Raw genomic sequence first — 19,460 nt, forward strand, 5'->3', positions numbered from 1 at the left:
TGCACCATCTCGTTTTCAAACCAGAACACACACACACGCCCTGTTCGTCGCATTCCCATCCTGCTCTTCCACCAGAGAGCTCGGGGCAGTTTATGTGGGGTTGTCCCTGTTCTATCCATGCAGCTGCTCTGTGGGGCAGGTTGGGTTGAGTGTGAGCAACTGTCCCAAGGCCACCCAGTATGCAACACATCTGAATGCAGATCAGAACCCAAGTTTCTCTGGTTGGTGGTTCCAACGCTCTAGGACAAGGATGGGGAATCTGGAAAGGCCACAACTCTCTTCCACCACAGCTAGCTCTGGGATGATGGGTGCCACAGATTAGATGAGATCCTTAAAATTAAGCCCTTGCTAGCTCCCAGCAGCATTGCTGCCCAAAGGTTTATGTTCAGTTACACACACTGTGCTATTTGTCTGAACGCAACTGGTGAATGCAGTTGCGCAGACCATCGTTTCACTTGCATGTCCCACCTGGCTGGAGACATGTGCATGTTTAAGCATGTTCCTCCTAATCATGTACCACAGTGGAGATGAGGCAGGCAGAAGGCATTCAGTCAGCGCACACTGCAAAATGCAAATGGATCAACATTTGCTGAGTAAGCAAATGGCACAACTCTGTGTTGCTTCAATACCTCTGACCCGGATCATTTCGCACACGGGTAAGCAAGTCTCAACTGTTCGCACAACCCTACGCATACAAAGAATCCTAGAATTTTAGAGTTGGAAGTGTAATCTAGTCCAACTCCTTGCAATGCAGGAATCTCAGCTAAAGCATCCATTAACAGATGACCATCCAACCTCTGCTTAAAAACCTCCAAGGAAGGAGAGTCCACAACCTCCTGAGGGGGTTTGTTCCACTTTCTAACAACTCTTACTGTCAGAAAGTTCTTCCTGATGTTGAGCCGGAATCTCCTTTCCTGTAACCTGAAGCCATTGGTTCGAGTCCTGCCCTCCAGAGCAGGAGAAAGCAGGCTTGTTCCATCTTCCATGTGGCAGCCCTCAAGATATTTGAAGAGAGATGGCTGTCAGATCTCCTCTCAGTCTCAAACAGATGTGCCTTCTCAACCCCAGATTTACCCAGGTTCTCTCATATGTGCATACTTTAGACACAAATGCATGTGCCTTCATTCTCAAAGCAACATGTGTGCCCAGATGGCATGGATGGCATGAAGACTCCAACATCTGTGCAGGGCTGGTGCCACACCTGCAAGCAAGCCAGGGGTGAGGAACCTGCAGCTCTTCAAGTGTTGCTGAATTAGACGTTTCCATAGCATCTTCAAGTAAAATAGGGAATGTCCCTTGTCTGAAATCCTGAATAGCCACTGCAGTCAGCTAGCTGTGCCAATGGGCTGATTCAGCTCAAGGCAGCTTCCTACAGTGACGAGGCAACTCAGTCGGTAGAGTGTGAGACTCTTAATCTCAGGGTTGTGGGTTCAAGAGCCACGTTGGGCAAAAGATTCCTGCATTGCAGGGGGTTGGACTAGATGACCCTTGGGGTCCCTTCCAACTCTACCATCTAGGATACTATGTAGAGTCGTGCCTTGGAGGTTGAACGCCTTGACTCCCAAACAAATTGGCTCCCGGATGATCGAAACCTGATTTTCCAGTGTTCCAGTTTTCGAACGTTCATTTGGAAGCCGAACGTCCAACGGGGCTTCCGCAGCTTCTGATTGGCTGCAGGAGCTTCCTGCAGCCAATGAGAAGCCACACTTTGGTTTCCAAACGTTTGGGGAGTCGAACCAACTTCCAGAACAGATTCAATTCGACTTCCAAGGTACGACTGTATGTCCCAACAGCCCCAGCCAGCTGGGCCATTACTCAAGCAAGGATGATGGGACTTGAGAATCCGGCAACACCTGGAGCACCACAGATCAGCTGACCCCTGACCTAAGCAGAGCAGGCACGTGTCCCTGACGCAAGTTGCATCCTTGTCCCATTTTCAGATTTTTGCTGACCCGCATCCGACTCAAATGCTCCACCTGCAGCATGGGAAGATTGCGGCTTCATTTAGAGTCCCAAACAAAGCCAGCGTTTCAAAGCAGCCTCTCTCTCTCTCTCTCTCTCTCTCTCTCATCATTGCTTCTCATATTACAGCAGCGCCTAAAGGCCCCAGCTCAGGCAGAGCCCCATTATAGGCAGACAATGAGCGCTGGTCCTTGCATCCAACTCTTTTAATTACAGGACAATAGGCAGAGGGAAGAAAGGGAAGGTGGATTAGTAGCTGCTTTGTGAGAGGGACCAAAAAAAAAAAAAAAGGAACTATGTTACTTGTCCCAGGCCATGCTAGGAGCAAAATGGGAAGAGCTGGCTGCTAGAGCAAGCATAATAAAAAGATGAACAGGTGAACCACCTCTTCGCTTGGATCCTCAGCATCAGGACCAGAGGCTTTTTCAGCCAGAGACACTCACACTTCCCCAGGCATTTTCCAGATGTTTTAGGCTACAACTACCATCAGCCCCCAGCCAACATTTGGTGGGAACTGTGGTCCAATATCTGGAAGGCAACAGGTTGGAGAAGGTTGATCTGATTTTGGTCAGTTCTTAACTTATGCTGAAGTTCGACCAACCAACCAACCATTACACCTTTTGTTTAGACAGGCTTACACAGTCAAGTAAAGTCTACCTGCTGCTCAATATCTCATGCACATATATTTGCACTAACTTGTATTTCGACTCTTTTACCGAGAATTCTAATGCATATTTTCATTTCACGTAAACTGCTTTTATGATCTGACAAATTCCATCACATAAATAAATAAAACAGAGGGCAAAATGATACGTTACGCCTGGGATCATGTGACTGGCACCCACAATATAACACCTTTTTCTCCAAAAAGCAGCCAGTAGAACAACTCAATTTGGATGCAGGCTACAGCACCAGTCTGGAGTTTAACACTTTACCAACATCAGGTATGGGGCAACCTTTGGCTCCCAGCTGTTGCTGAACTAAAACTCAGATCAGTCATAGAATTGTAGAGTTGGAAGGCACCCCATGCAGGAATCTCAACAAGCGGTCCCCCGTCCAAACTGAAACCATACTGGACACTGCTTTGCTTTGCAAATGTGCCGGCAGATTTATTGCTGCACCACTTGTTCCTCCAAGGCCAATAATGATTGGAGCTGTAGTTCCAACAATGCCTGGAGGTCCACAGGTTCCCCAAAGCTGGCCTTACCTGCTGACTTCCCCAAACTGACCACCCAAATATATGGGCAGAAATATATAATGGCATCAGGACGGGAAAGGTACATTTGCTTGAGGAAGCAATGGTTGCCTCCCTCTCCTTTGCAAGGAAGCCTTGCTCCAGTACACCCACACTCATGATTGCAGCTGCTTTAGGGAGAAGAAAATTACATCAGAAGTTCCTATCGCAAAATTCCAGCATAACATGTAACTTCGCCCTTTACTCTGGTTGTAGGTGCAGCACGGCTGTTAGGTAGAATGAATGAGCCATGAGCCAGGACACATCCTGATCCAAATTCATGGTAGACACAAACTCACTCGCTCATGGGGAGGGAGGGAGGAGGGAGAGAGAAAGAGAGAAAGAGCTGCTTGCCTGTCAGTAACACAGGGATAATTGTGGGTTGCCTTTCAGGGTTGCTGTATTGATTTCTGAGATAAAACCAAGCACACATACATAAGAGCCTTGCTATATCATACCGAAGGCCCGAACGGTCCAGCATCTGCTTTCTACAAGGGCTGGCCTGATGGTGCCCAGCAGAAGCTTGAAAGCAGGACCTGACCACAACAGCAGTCTCCCTCATTTGCTCCCCAGCAGCTGGTTTCCAGAGGCATGCAGCCTTTGGATCCTGGAGGTAAGAGTGCAGCCATCATGGGACTAGTAGCCGCTGCCTGTCGGAAGCGAGCCAGCAATAAATCACACAAAGTACATGAAGTTAACTCTGTATTGGAAGAAACAAGGTCTGCTTGGGAGGGCCAGGCCTAACGAAACCAGCAACTCTTCTTCGGTGGGTCTTGCCCACAGCTGCCAAAGTCTCCTCCTCTCCTGGGTCTTTCCCAAGCAATCTGAGACTGCGTTGGTGTGCCTGCCTTTGCTCCTCCCACTTCATGCCTCTCCTGGTCCTGGGAGACCAGGGGGAAGGGGAGCTGGTTGCAGGAGATGAGGAGACACCCTGGGTTCTTCACCAGCCTGACTCATCTCGGTCTCTTGACCTCCCTCCCCTTCTACTTCTGGACTGCTGTCTGCCACAGTGTCCCCCTGCTCACTAAACCCTGTTACCTCTTCAGCTTCCAACACCTCCTCCTCCCAGGCTTCTCCCTCTGACCACTCATCATCATCCCACCACCACTTCCTGGGCTCTGAGCCTTCTTCCCTTGGGGATTCCCCAGCTGGTTCCTCCGACCATTCCTCTGTGTCCAGCCAACGCGTGACATCATTGATATCTTTAGCCTCCATAAATTTGCCTAACTCTCTTTTAAAGTCACCTACATTGGTGGCCTTCTTCACGTCTTGTGACAGGGAATTCCAGGATCTAACAGTGCCCTATGCAAAGCAGTATTTCCTTGTTCATCAGTACCCCTTACCCGCTTGCAACCCACTACACCCTCTGAAAGCCATTTTTAATGAAATGGGATGCTTTCTGCAGGAAAATGCAGGTACAAGAGAGGTGCAAGGGAAAGGGCTATGGGAGAAAATTGTGGTATCATAGGAAGTATTATTGTTGCTGTCAATGTCAAGGCAAAAACAATTGCTGCTGTAAAGAAGCAATTTCTGCCACATAAGCACAGGGTCTCTAGTGTGCATCACCTTGAAAGTTTGAGAGGGGCACGGTTCATATATTTTGTATCAGCTAAAAGCTGGCCCCAACACAGCTCCCATCAGCTCCAGCTGTCGTGTCATGGAACATCCACAAACAGTCTAACTTCGGAGTGGGAAGGGCTGTTCAAAAATGCTGCAAAAATAGTGGACGGATGTGGGGAGACTCATACATAGGGAATGGCAACAGAGTGTGCACACACTGCTGGTAGCCAGAAGGTGGGAAAAGCAGAGCGCAACCCAAGCGACAAGGGGTCTAGGGCAATGAAATGTGAGGGGCATCACAGCTCAGAGATGGGGGATATAAAGTAGGCAAAGTGATAATAGCAGGGATTTGAGGGAAGAGTAGATGGCTGCAGATGTCAGAGGGGTATGGGTACTTGAAAGAAATACCAATGAAGAAAGTTCCACATAGGTCTTATCTTAGGACAGAGGAGGGAAAGGAACATTTATTTGAGTTAGCCAACCTGCTCCCTGGGAACAGGCATGTCATGCTGTGACTTTTAGGGTAGTTTTCCATTAAAAACGACCCTGAGAAGAAATCCAACATGGGAACACTACCAGCTCCAGAAAGCCAGCGTGAAACCAGAAGGTCTCGCAGGGCTTTGAAGCCCAAAATATTGTGCCGCCCTCCTGGGAAGTGACCCAGATTGGATGCTGTGCCAATGGCAGAACCAGTAAAGAGAAAGGGAGCCCAACTCACTTTCTCATGTCAGGATTTTCTTGGGGTTGGGGTGAAAAATAACTTCTAGCAGAAAACTGTGCGTTAATAATGCCAGAAAGCTTCAAGCACAGCAGGCTCCTGGAAAATCAACGTCTGTTTGGAGGGCCCCAATTGGTACCTTGGAAACCACAAATTAGCAGGATGCCGGGTACAGTATTTGGTTCTCGGCACATCCAAGACCCCAGCATGCGTCAACTCGAAGCCGTCCAACTCCTCTCCCCACAGCAGAGAGCCACGCCTGCGCAGACACGGTGCGGCACTCTCTCGCTGCCATTATCCATTTTGCTCAAGGAGCGCCGCGGCCGCCATTTTGGGCTCCTTCGACAGCTCCGGCTAGAATTCGAGAGGACCCAAAACTCACGGCTCTGTGGCGGCTTCCTTAAGGCAAATAACTTTCAGGTGGCTTAGCCGTGCGTGGACCCCAGAATCTGCACCGAGAAAGTCTTATGAAGAATGTTTTCTGTGCGCACAAAATGTCCAGGAGCAGGCACACCTGCCTCGTGGCCACTCGCTTCCCCACAAGCTCCTCCTCAGTGCTGAGGGAAACATGAAGCCCGGTTCTCGCTCACCTGCCAGGGCCTGCACACTTTGAGAGAGAGTCGGGTTCCAGGGGATGCTGTCTCCCCTGCCATTCCCTTCTTACTGACCCGTGGCTCTCCCTGCTTGACCTCCCCACCACCTCCGGCTCATCAATCACAGACTTCCCTCCGCTTGGCGGGGAAGGAGGGAGGGGAGATGTACATTCGCCTTGGTTCCCGGTTCCCCCTCCTCGCCAAGCAGCAGAGGGCCTCCCGGGCTCCAGCAGGCAAGCCGAGGGAACAGAGCGGCTTGCAGTTCTCCTCATATCAGGAATATCCGTCCAGCCCTGCCGCCTCCTCTCCTGCCCCATCTGCTGAAACCGTGCAGCAAAATGTCTGCATCGAGGGACAAAAAGCCGCCGTTTGGATTCTACTTTGTCACAAAGCGGACAAAAACACAGCGCTCGGCAGCTCTAAGCCACGGGTCTTCCTCGCCAATTTAAATCGGCACAGGGTTTTTTGCGGCCCACCCTCAGTTTCTTGGCCTCCCCGCCTGCCGCGTGGAACCCGGACACGCCGTACCCAAACTCCCACACTTCTTGCCAACAACACTCAGCTCTCTGCTGCCTTTGGGCTGGCGCATGGATTTTGTCCCAGCCAAACCAAACTTTCAGTTTCAATCACAGCAACGGCACCAGCAGCCTGCATTCCGCCACTCTCTGAATGGCAAGGGCAGCAAACATGCTGTGACACCACAGCAGTTCAGCCAATGGCTTTGGAGAGGGGGGTCGTGAGACTGTGTCTGTTTCTCGAGAGAAGGGGGTAGCTGATGTCTACCAGACAACTCCCGTCATCTTCAACCATCGCCCAGGAGGGCTGAACCTGTTGGGAACTGTAGTCCCAAACCCCTGAAAGGCACCCACCCAGTTGGGGAAGGCTGCTCCAGAGGCAGTGAGAAACCACCCCTGTTCCTCACATACAACAAGCACATTTTCCTTCCCTCTGCAAAACAGTGACAAGAGCTCAGCAAGGAATGGGGAGAAGGGCCTCATTCTGATCTGGTGGCAACACACAGGTCATTGGACTGGGATTTCTTGCTCTTTCTCTCATTTTAGAAGAAATGTGTGGCCTCCTCTTTTCAAAGCTTCGAAAAAGAATATCGGAAGGTATTTAAGTGAGCTGCTTGCAGTATTTATAGCTATTTTTAGCTTTTTATAATCTTTGCCGGCAGTCGTGTCTTTGTACGGAGTAGTTATCCTCATTAATGGTTTCCATTGTTAAATCTAGATTTGTTTCTGTTACCTTTGTTCCCAATTCTTGTAAAATATTTATTTCTTTTGCTTTCTTTTGAGTTACCTTGAGAACCCAATTTGGCGGGGGTGGAAGGATATGCAAAAAAAAAAAAAAATCCTATAGGAGGGTTTGTGTTTTAGGAGGGAGGGAGCCCAGGCCGAAGATTCGTCACCACTGATCTATGAGCATTACCCAAGAAGGAGCTAGATAACGGCAACCAAGTGACCTAAAGACGGAGGATTTGTGGGGATTTTCCTCTCCTAAGCTAAGGAGGGTGGGAGGAAGTCATGGCAGAGGGTCATAAAAAGTTATTGATAGATTGATTGATTGATTGATTGATTAAATTTGTATGCCGCCCTATATCCGTAAATCTCAGGGCGGCTCACAACATTTAAATAACAATATAAAAAGCCCACAAAACACATTGCCATAATAAAAACAGAAACAAACCAATAACTCCCGCCTCCATTTAAAAGGGTGATGCAGAGAATACGAGAAAAAAGAAATGCCTCTCATATCACCCTTGACCTCAAGGAAGCTTTGTCCAAAGATAACATCTGGCAGTGCAACCAGGACGGGCGAAAGGAAACTCTGCAAAATAACCGAGAGCTGGCACAGTCCGTAAGCCTCACCAGTCTTCCTCAACCTGGTATCTTCCAGATGTTTTGGGCTACAATTCCCATCAGCCCCAGCCTAAAACATCTGGAGAACACCAGGTTTAAGAAGGCCGAGCTATGTTAAGAGTGAGGTGCACAGATTTTTAATGCATAGGCAAGTCCTGCAAAGTGCTGCCCCACATTCACAAATATGTCTATCGGAGGTTTATTTGGCCATGGTAGCTAACATGGAACCTTCAGATACAATGTGAGAATATTTCTAAATGCAAGCATGTGCAGAGAATGCATTGTCTTTGTGCCCTGTTTGTGGCATTCCCAGCGATATCTGGTCAGTCAGTGTTGGAATCAGGATCCCAGACTAAGTGGACCTTTGGCTTGACTCAGCGGAGCTCTTTGCAAGTGGCATCGCTCAAATCATTCGCACATAGTCCTCATTCACATCAAAACATTTAAAGCACTTTTATGCCACTTTAAACCATCATGGCCGCCCCCTCCCCCCAAAGAATTCTGGGAGCTGTAGTTTGCTACGGGTGCTGAGAGTTGCTAGACCATCCCTATTCCCTCACTGAGCTACAGGTTGCACAGTTCCCTGTGAAGAGGAATTGACTGTGAAACCACTCCGGGAATCGCAGTCCTATGAGGGGATTAGGGGCCTAATAGCAGTAGGAGTCTCAAAAAGAGATGGAAAAATTCTGGAAATTTTGAAGCACTACCCCCTAGCCATTCCAAGGAGGAAAACCAGAAAATTTGATGTAAAGTTGAAACATGCAATACTTTCCTTCTTCACCAAACCTGAATTTATAATGCATAAAGATCTTCATAGGATGAATTTTGAGCATGTAGAACGACATTTTTAAAAGACACGTCACTCCTTACAAAGCCCCATTCAAAACTCCTGGCTTTCCCCAAAGAAGCCCAGGAACTGTAATTTTCCAGGAGTTCTGGGAGCTGTAGCTCTATGATGGGAAACTACAGTTCCCACAGTTATTTTTGTGGGGCGGGGGGCAGCGAGGATGTGCTTCAAATGTACACGCACCCAGGGTCCTGATGAACACCGAAATTGCCAGCAGCTTCACAAACTAATTTAGGCTGTGTTCACACACAAAACAGCCAGGCAAAATGAAGTTCTCTCCCGCCCTGCCAACCTCGCAGCAGCGCCCGAAGTTGCGGGTGGGAAAACCACCTTTTCCAGTTCCTTTTGCAGGTTCTTCTCCTGGGAGGGGAGGAAGAAAACAAGCGGGGGCTGGGAAAGTAAGCGAGAGAGATGTGCCGGGAGAAGACGACGACTTTTATCGCAAAGACTTAGCCCCACAGACGGAGCGGCTCTGAAAGTCAACAAATTTAGCTGGCAAGCACATGGCCCCCCAAAACGGCCCTTTGCCAAAATTTTCCTCCCCGTCCTGCGCCTGGGGCAGTTACCCGAATCTCTGAACGGCCCTCCACTCACTTCCTCCCGACGTGCGAACGCTAAACCCATCTGGAACTGTTTAAACCTAAATATCCTTCCCCCCCCCAATAAACTCTCCAGTCCAAACTCTAGATTCCTCCGAAGTTAAAACAAGCAGAGAGAGAGAGGCAGAGGGAGAAGGGGCAACGAGAGAAAAGTGCCAGGCCTGGCTCGATGGCGCTTTCTCTCTCCCTCTCTCCCCCACTTTTCATTTTCAGTTTAATTTCTGTGGGACTAGGATAAATCTGTCCCTGGCAATTGGTCAAACCCAACACGTTTTTCTCGTTAATAAGTAAAGAGGGGGCCTCGGGTTCCTCGCCGTCGGTGCGTGCGGAAGACGCACGGCGCTGCCACCCCTTCGACACCTCCTCTGCCTAGCAACTCCAGAACCAGAGTCCCTTCCTTTCTCTGGTTCTCCAGGGGTCCGAGAGGCAACGAAGCCCCTTCCCCTCTTGCCGGTGGAGGCAAGAGCTTCCCCCAGAAGTCTCAGCCAGAGCAAATGCTGTAGAAAGAGGCGGCTTTGGGACGGGACTTCTGCAGCGACCGGGGCCCTCTGTCCAGCCCTTTTTGAAGTGGCGAAGGAGAGAAAAAGCTACTCGGGATCATAAAGATAACCCTCTTAGTCCTCAGGCGAATACATGCAACTTCAGTGTCAAATGCAGCCTTCCCACACACAAACACATGCAAAAAAACCACCCAAACCCCAGGGCTGGCATGCATGCTGTCGATTATAAACCCGGCCGAAGTTCCTACATCTTTCTGACATTTCACATTCCAAGGTGGGGGCTTGGGGGGGGGGAACAGGTGCAGGGGAAAGCTGCAGGCTCCTAGAGACACAAGAGGAGGAAAAACACACACAAACAAAAACAAAAAGCCCATCACACACACCAGAGCAACAAGAGAGTTTCTATGTGCTGGGCAAACAGGTGACACGGTGGCCTTAAGGAAGCCATGGGGCCTGGGCTGACTTTCACAGCAACGGGGAAAGGGTCTGAATACAGTGGTGCCTCGCAAGACAAAATTAATTCGTTCCGCGAGTCTTTTCGTCTTGCGCGGTTTTTCGTCTTGCGAAGCACGGTCAGTCGCAACTGCACCTCTTCAAGCGGTTTTAAGAAAAAAGGAAACAAACTCGCAAGACGTTTTCGTCTTGCGAAGCAAGCCCATAGGGAAAATCGTCTTGCGAAGCAACTCAAAAAACGAAAAACTCTTTCGTCTTGCGAGTTTTTCATCTTCCGAGGCATTCGTTTTGCGAGGTACCACTGTATTGCGCTGTTGCTGCTATTTCCCTTGCACGGAATCACACTTCCTTGCAAACCTTTCCATCTTTTCTTTCCCCTGCAAAAGTGAGCATTTGAAATGTCCTATGCGTCTCCAATAGCCATTTACATTTTTCTGTTGTGAACCGCTCTGGGATCTTTGAATGAAGGGTAGTATACATGTTTAAATTAATAATAATAATAATAATAATAATAATAATAATAATAAATGCTCATTCTTTCTTGTATCTCCACTGCATGTCTGAAATGCAGCTTTTTTAACAAAGGAGAAGATAAACCCTACTAGACGGCAGCGCTCGCTGCTAAGAGGTATCCAACACAATCCCTCGAGTTACAAAATTTCAGCGGCATGTCTGTGCAGGGAGCTCATATCACTCCAAAAACATTGCTCAAAGGGGCCTTGCTCAGCCAGGCCCAGATTTAAGACCCATTTTCATCTTACGCACCACCCAAACAAAGCCATGGCATCAAATACGCACACACAAATTCCAGCTGAATTTAGCAGAGGGGTTTGAGAAGGATCTACATAGGCCAAGCTCCATGGCTGGCAGATCTCACATGCTGAAATGGAAGATAGTTCACAGAAGCTGTGGAGTTATGGCACTAGCTCCACCTTCTCCAACCTGGTGCCCCCTCCAGATGTTCTGGACTACAATTCCCATCATCCCCTGCCATCATGGCACAGGTGATGGGAGGGTGGCAGGCTGAGGAAGGAAGCTCTAGCGTTCTTCCATGGTGCCAATGTGCTGCCCACAAAAGAACAGACCCAGATTCCATCTGAAATGTGCACATGCAGCTGCCATGGCCAACACTTCTTCTCAAACCCGCCAGAGACATGCAACTTCTCTCAGACGGCAGCCAGGCACAAGGCTACAAGAAACTACTCCTTTCACCCAAAGTTGCTGTCTGTCTCTATTCCACAACTGTGCAGCAGGCCCCCTTCTGCTGCAAGACATGCCCCACCCCAAAGGATGCAGGAGAGCAGGACCTTGAGGACGGCGAACAGATTCTGCTTTCCAGCCACACGCTGTGCAGTATTAATTATGGCAGTCAATCTAGCCGCCATTTTGACTCCTCCACCTGCCAATAGCCTCTAATGAGAGGCCCAATCGTTTCACTATCTTTTGTTCCCCGGATGCAATCTTTGTGGAGTCACAACAACCTGCACCCTCATTAAGGCTGCATCTGCACATAGTGGCTTTGTGGAAACAAGAAAGCTTAAGCGAGGGAGGGCCGCCATATTTGCAAGAGGAAACGCATGTAAACACACAAACAAAAATGCCCACACGAGATGATGCCCTGTAACACGGGGCAATATGGTTTGGGGATTCCGGTTTTACGGATGGGTATCCCTCAAGTTCTGGAAACCCTGTCCGATGGGACAGCCTGGCCGTAAGTGGAAAAAACTGGACATCTGACCAGCCAGTCTATTTGGCAAAGAGGGAAGAATCCCAAAATGGGGGTCCGGGGGTGGGCAAAGCAACACAAGCGCCTATGTGACGTGGCTCCAGAACCCTCTACTCCATGCTCCCAGCTGGAGAGAACATGGTTCCCCACACATGCGCGCTGATGCCTGCCTGCCCCCTTCCCTCATGCTTGGCACCACAAGGAGAAGCTGAACCTGGAAAAACCAGTTTGCGTCGGCACCGCAGGTAAGTAAAAGCGGGCCTGGAAGAAAAACACAACACAGAAAACAACACGTGAGCCCGTGATTCAGGTTCCTTGGGATGTTTAATTAAAACCTGCCGAGTACCCAGTCGCCAGCAACCGCCAAAACCAGCCTGCGGGAAGAAAGGGGGAAACGCAACCGAATATTTCATGCACGATGCCAGCCTTGACAAGAACTTTAAAAAGGAGGAGGAGGAGGGAAAAGCCCCAAATGCCACCGCAAAGGGTGCTTGGGCGCGAACCGTCCGGCACCAGGGATTCCCCACCATTAAGGGAAATGGAGGGAACATAGATCATTTTAGCCCAAGAGAGTCAGCATCATGATCAGCCTAGCGCTTGCCTGTGTAGCTCGAGGTGAAGCTCAGTTAGGCGCCGAGAAAATAAGATGAGAGCAAGGAAAGTATAGAAAGTACAGAGAACACCGTCCCGGGAGGGGGGACCCTCAGAAGTCCACGCAGCTCGTCTTGTAAGCTTGCCCTCGTCGCCAATTAGCCGGCTGCTCTTCTGGGCACAAAGGAACAGCCTCTCTCTCCCCCCAGACGGATGAGCCAGCTTGCAAGGAATGGGAGATTTAATGAGCTCGGCCAGAGCTTCCCGAGTTCTGTGACCAGATTCCCCTCAGCCTTATCCTAAAGCATCAACAAAACAGCAGGCCGAGCGTCCCCGCCGAGAGAGGAGGCAGTTCAGTGAACTGTAATTAAAAGAAAGCAAATCTCGCTCCGTCAGGGAAATACCTGGCAGGGCATCTATAGAATCGGGAGGGGAGAAAACGCGACGTTGCACGCGGACGCAGCACGCACATCGCGCTACGTCAAAACATGTGCCTAAATACGTGCATTGTGCTACACTAGACTGGGAGCCCACTGCCACAGAAACAAATGCACTATAGAATTCAGCCAGGCTTTATAGAGCTAAAATACGCCTCCCAAACCAGCCTCCATCTTCGCTCAACTCAAGCAAAACTTGGGAGAGGATGAGCAAGCTTCCCTCCTGACCCACTTAATGCCACAAGCACCCCCGCGCTCCACATTAAACTAACCTGAAACAATCTCTCCCACCACCCAGTTCTGTATTTACATTCACCTGCATGGGCTTCACCCACAAAGAGATGGTGATGGTGGGAAAATCCACTTTTTAAACCGCACCTTTAATCGCTAGCGTAGTGGTTAAAGGGTCTTATGGGATAACTTCTGGGCATTTAGTGATCTTATGTAGCTGCTCTGCAGAATAGGGAGTTGAGTGTAAACCGAAATGTGGCCCCCTCGCTTTCCATTTGTCCCCAATATCCTCCTCCTCCCAAAGTCTCAGCAAAGAGTTATTCATTTACCCAGTCATGGGAATACAGGGGGCGAAGGAGCCCTTTGCAAAAGTGGAGAGGTTAATTGTGCCCCGAATCCCTCGGTGCAGTGTCCGGGTGCAAGCTAGCCAGGACAAAGGAAAAGGAAACCCTCGAGGTTTTGCAGGGACAGGAGCTGCTCTTGTCCCTCTTGCCCCTACAGAGCTTGTGCCTCTTTGTGCGCAGGTGAGCAGGCAGGAAGAAGAAAAAGAACCTGTCCTTTGCCATTGTTCCCAAACCAGTATTATTAATTCCTTCCCTTGCGCTCAGCCCTGGGGGGGGGGGGGGAGAGAAGCACAGGGCATCAGAAGTACTAAGAGGTATAGAAAATGGGATTTAATGCAGTTTAAATTAACGGCGTATCGTTTTTCTCTCTCTTTCCAGCAGAACAGGGGTGGGATGGTCCCAAGCAAGGGAAGCAGCAAAAACTGAGCAAAAGGGAAAGAAGAGGAAGCTTGCATTTTCCAAAAGCGCTCCTCCTTCCCCTCCTGCGCTCTTCGGCCGAGCAAGGGAAACCTATTCCCGTGGGGCCTCGGCTCCCCAGCCCAGCTCGCCTCTCTTCGCGTTCAAGTGCCTTTGCCAGAGAAAGCCGCCGCCGTTGCTTCTGGGCCAGAGCATTCCTGCTCCGGCAGGCTGAGGCGCTGCTGAACTAGAGAAGAAAAACACACTGTAACTTCAAACAGACCCAGCACGCTTGCACAGAAATCTGGGGGAAGGAACCATTTTCTTCCCAGCCCTTACAAAGCCCTCTGTGACTCGCGGCTGAAAAGCAGGCTTCTCCACACACACACACACCGCTCTACTCCTCGGCCCCTCGACGTCTCCCCTTCTGCGCTCCCTTGCAAAGAAACTGGACTCTCCACCAGGCTCCCGATAGGTCAAGCCAAGTGGAGCAGCGGGGAGGAGAGGGGAGAAGGAGCACAATTGAACAGAGTCGTGTTGCATTTTTTTTTAAAAAAGCCCAGACACAAGTCTGAAAATGTGCACGCTCACACCCCAGCCGACCGCAAAATCCCAACTCTCACGGGTCAGGACGCAGAGGTAACAAAACTAGCTGGGAGTTACACATTTCTGGCACCGAAACCTGACAGGGCAGCGCGAGGTGGCAGAATCCCCGGTTACTAGCAGCTGCGGTTTATATAGAGTGTGCGCATATGGATTTATTGCTGCTATGGATTTATTATTAGCACTAAAGTAATGCATACACTAGATTTACAGTAACTGCTCAAAAACGGCACAGTCTGGATCAGGAAGCAGCTTTTTTAAACAGCATGGGGGGGGGGGGGACCCACAACACAATGTACGCATTATTTTTATTTTTAAGTGCGAGCCCCCGCCCCACAAAAAGGGAATGTAAGAGCGCATTCCTGGTGATCTTAAGGGTCAAGCGACCCTGATTCGCAGAGTTAAGTCACAACATATGCCGCACACGCCACTGCTCGGTTTACACGCAGCCCAGCTGGAACAAAAGGCAGAGCAGGAAAAGTGCAGGTTGAGAAGCCAACTCTCGAACCCACCCAAGAACACGCCCCGGAGACCCCAAGCGAGCGCCTCGCGGAGAGAGCCTGGCACGAAGCTGAGACGCAAACTCCTCCGTCTGCAAGGTGGTGCTCTTTTTAAATACACACACATAAGGGAAACAGTTAAAAAAGGAAAAGGGAAAAAGTGTTGCTATTCCTGAGCAAGCCTTTCTATAGCCCCCGATTTGCTCTTCGTTTAGGAGGTTAACGGGGACCTGATCTCGATGACAAGCTGGCACCCCATTTTCTCAAAGCAGGACAGGACAAAGAAGCATTGATCTACACAGGCCTGACAATCTCAACGGGAGAGAACGGAAGAAACTTAAGGGAAACACCTGAAGTGTGGAGCGTGGCAGACACTGTACCCATGAAGCATACCAGGTCAGGGAAATCAGAACACCAAGACGACAAAGAGAAGGTAGGCAGACTTGCAGAACGCACAACACTGGTTTTAAGTCTTGTGATGTGTCCCCTTCACAAAGCCAAGAGATCTTTGTGGGTTTGGCGTGGTTTCTGATACAATTTGGTGACATGCCTGGGCTGTCCCCATCTGGACAAATGGAGCTGCATATATGGAACAGGGGAAAAAAATCTACCCCTCTGCAGGAATTTCCAATTCAGTGTAAAAGGCCCTTGTTCTCCAGGAGTTAAATTATCTTGGAGAAAGGGAGATATTCCACGAAGTGGCTGCCTGCCTGTGTTGATGCCTCGCCTTCCAGCTGAGGCAGTTCCCAAAAAGGCGGAAAAGCTCCAACCTTGTTCTGCACAAAAGGAGCCAAGGTAATTTGGAAGGAGGCATGTTTCTTGAAAATCTCAGAAGGAGCCAAAAAGGGTTCCTTACACACACACACACACACACACACACACACACCCTCCCACCCCTTCTCTTTCTCTCTCTCATTTCACCACAAACCCAGCGCCTTTGCCATCCCAGCGAAAGAATGTGCCTGTGAAGGAAAACTTGAAGCCAGTGTCAAACAGGGGAGAAGAAGAAAGGAAGTCAAAAGCATGTTTTGTATCCTAGAGAAGCGATGCTGAAGCTGGCAGGTTTTAAGATCTGATGTATTTGGGGAAATTCACAGGAGCTACTTTTAAAGACACAACTTCCATATTTGTGTGAAGGGGAGGCTGGGAGGTAGCTGAAGAAATGAGGCTGCCTATTAAGAAAATTCCCCAGCACTGATTTTTGAGAATGTGTCACATATGTCTGCATTCCAGCTTCTGTGCTGTTCTTCTTGTGCATGCTGAAAACATGTCCCCCTCCTCCTCATTTTGACAAGATTCTTAACACAAAGGGCAAGATGAACCAAAAATTTTCCCAAGCTTGCTCAAAGGCCCAGCACCTTTTCTCTGGTGGGACAAAAGCTCGTGATTCCCACTCATTTGGCAAAATGACTAAAGTTAAAACTTCTACCAGAACTGGAAAACAACCAGTTTTCTCTCCTCTAGTCTTGCAATTCAACTGAGTTGCAAGCCTTTCGTCCTGGTTCTTGAATGCTCAACCTTTCGGCGAGGCTAAAGAGCACCATTTCTGGCCTTCAGGACTGAGGGGTTGTGGAAAAGCAAACTTGAAATCTGCCTACACCCAAAAGGAACATTAATGTCTACTGTTCTTTTGCTGAAGATAGGAAGTATATGGGGGGAGATTCCACTAGAATACAAACCTCTCCATTTCTGCTAAAATTGTGCTTTATACTAAACAGAAGTATCATTTGGGCTTAGGGCAGGAATAGGATACTCAGGCTATCTTCAGGTGGCTCCAACAATTTCTGCAGACTCGGAACTTTTCAGTGAGACATCTATGCTGTGGAATGCAACAATTAAGTAAGCCACTACTCTTACGTGTGAGGCTCTCTTACAGAAGGAACTAATTTTAAAACAAACTCTGAACTTGGCTTTTTTATTTTTAAAGTCTACCATAAACTGCTTCATTTCACAGCTTTGCTTTTCTGTTTAATGCAGGCCAAGTGACAGAAGTGCCTTCTCTGCCTCCCCGGTTCCCAATCTGAAGAAAACAACGTCCTGCTCCCACAGCCAGAAGAAAGCAGTCCAAAGAGCTGAGAAAAGAATGCAAACCCACATTCTGAGCTGCAAAGGTCTAAAACTCACCCGCAGTCAAAAAGCATGGCGAACTTAGCAACTTTATGGATAGCACTTGACAGCTCTGAGGATCTCTTCTCTCTCATCTGCCACTTACAACACAACCGCCCTCCAAAATTTAGCTTAGCCAACTCTCAGTAACCCACACAACGGGGAGCAAGGCCAAGGCAGGCCAGTTGGCCACCAGCTTCCTTCGCTTGCCCCCCAATTTCGAAGCTGCTGGTGTCATAACACAGGACCTCGACGTTAAGCAAGGGTGGTGGCCCTATCTAACACCACGGTTCAGAAAGTGGGGGGCGGAGGATCTAAGCTAGAAGACCCTGGAAAGACCAGATGATAATAATAATAATAATAATAATAATAATAATAATAATAATAATTAGTAATAATAAATTTTATTTATATCCCACCCTCCCCAGCCGAAGCCGGGCTCAGGGCGGCTAACAACACTAAATAGTGAGACTGGATCTCAGGCCAAGAGGGCATGCTTCAGACTTGATTATTTTCATCGAGGCTGCCACAGATTTGTGAAACAGAGGCTGGAGAGCAGAAGAAGTGTTTGAATGGAGGGGGGGTAGGGCGGAGGTGGAACAATTGCCCATCCCAAACAGACAGGGACAATGGCTTCTCTCCAGGCACCCATCCAAGGCAATGGAAGCACGTTCTTGGGCGTGTATGTGGACTCAGGACAGCAGACACCTCTGGAGGCTGCCTCTCCATCTGATGTCCGATATATTGATAAAGGTTGAAAGGGTTCATGACTCTGGAAAAGGGTGGGGTTCGTAAGGACCCCCCAGTACCCCCAAAACGCAAATATTATTTAGTGTGTGTGCATCCGCAGAATTCAATGTGCACATGCAAAGGTGAGTGCCAAGCTGAGGTTTTCACCATTTCGCTCCCTCGGAATGGGGATCCCCCGACGGAGAGGCCGATCCCCGCGGGAAATCCCCCCCCACTGCCCCCCAAGGGATCCGCGGGGCCTCACCTTCCAATGCGCGGCAGCCGCCCGGCAGCAGAAGCAGCAGCACCACCGGGAGCAGCGGCTGGGGCGCCCCCGGGCGGGCCGCGGCCATCGCGGGGCCGGAGCCCGGCGGGGCGGCTACACAATCCCGAACCCCCGGGGCGGGCGCAGACCTCCGGCGCGTCGCTGCCGCTGCTCCTTGGCGGGGAGGCACGGTCCGCCCCCGGCGTCGGTTCGGCGTCCGGCGGGCTGATCTTTGCACCCAAAAAACCTCCCGAAATTAAACTCCTCCAGGCTCCAGAGGGTCGATCCGGTAGTCCCGGGCGGTCCCGAAAGGCGCTGTCCGCCCAAGGCGCCTCGTACTCCGCCAAAGAGAGACAACAGTCCTGCCCTCCCTTCCGACCCCGCAGCCCGGGCGGAGGTGGCTTTGGACGGGCGCCCCCGGGAACCTCTCGCCGGAGCGGGTCTTCCGACGGCACCAGAGTTCCGCGCGCCTCTCCAAGGACGCCGCTCTCCGCAGCAGCTCCGGGGCGCTTCCTTGCTCGGGTCCGGGGGACTTGGAGCGGGTCAGAAGCGGCCGGGGCTTCTCCAGGCGACCGCTCCGGTCCGCGGATCCCCGCTCGGCTTGCTAAGCTCCGCTTTCTCTTGCGCTGCTGCTGGGTCGGAACCGAAGCGGGCTCGTCCAGGCCCTTGCGGACGGTCCGGTGCTGAAGCGCGGCAGGGCTGGAGTGCCAGGATCTCTCCCGCCCCACACTCGGTTTTCTCTTGGGTCCGCGCCGGGCTGGGGATTCCCCGGCGTCGGGGATCCGCAGAGGGTCCTCCTCCCCGGCTGGAGAGACCCGGGAGGCTCGGTGCGCGGCAGGCTGCAAGCGACTCGCGGGCTCCGCACGCAGCCAGCGCCGCCCCTCGCTCGGGGATCCTCTCTCGGCCGCTCACGCTCTCGCTCTGGGCGCTCCTGCAAAGCCGCCGCGGCTCAGACCCAGGGGGAGGAGCCCGGCTGCCAATCGCGCCCAGGGCCGCGCCCCCGGCAACCAGGCGCCCGCTCAGCGCGGGCCAGGCGCGGCGGGAACGCCCCTAGCAACGCCAAGCCTCGCGCTGATTGGGCGGCCGGCGTCCTCTGGGTTGCCGCCTCCCGAAGCGGGGAGGCGGGGCTCCGAGGGAAAGATGAATTGGAAAGGGCGGGCGCTCCGAGACCACCTCTCAAGGCTCGCTGGCCGGGCGGGAGGCA

At 50.8% G+C, this 19,460-nt stretch overlaps 1 protein-coding gene across 2 annotated transcripts in view; it reads right to left on the reverse strand.

The window, feature by feature from the left end:
• The window catches only part of EPHB3 (EPH receptor B3), an 87,311-nt gene extending 68,132 nt beyond the window's left edge, over positions 1 to 19,179 (reverse strand). The window contains exon 1 of one of the 2 annotated variants that reach the window (XM_083612765.1): positions 18,257 to 19,179. In XM_083612765.1, coding sequence (XP_083468891.1) covers positions 18,257 to 18,344 — 88 coding nt within the window. In that variant the 5' untranslated portion in view covers positions 18,345 to 19,179. The remainder of the gene's footprint in view (positions 1 to 18,256) is intronic. The other variant, XM_083612764.1, reaches the window with a different exon arrangement.
• Between the last annotated feature and the right edge of the window lie 281 nt (positions 19,180 to 19,460).

This window comes from Podarcis filfolensis (assembly GCF_964270895.1).
Source record: "Podarcis filfolensis genome assembly, chromosome: 5".
Classification (NCBI taxonomy): domain Eukaryota; kingdom Metazoa; phylum Chordata; class Lepidosauria; order Squamata; family Lacertidae; genus Podarcis; species Podarcis filfolensis.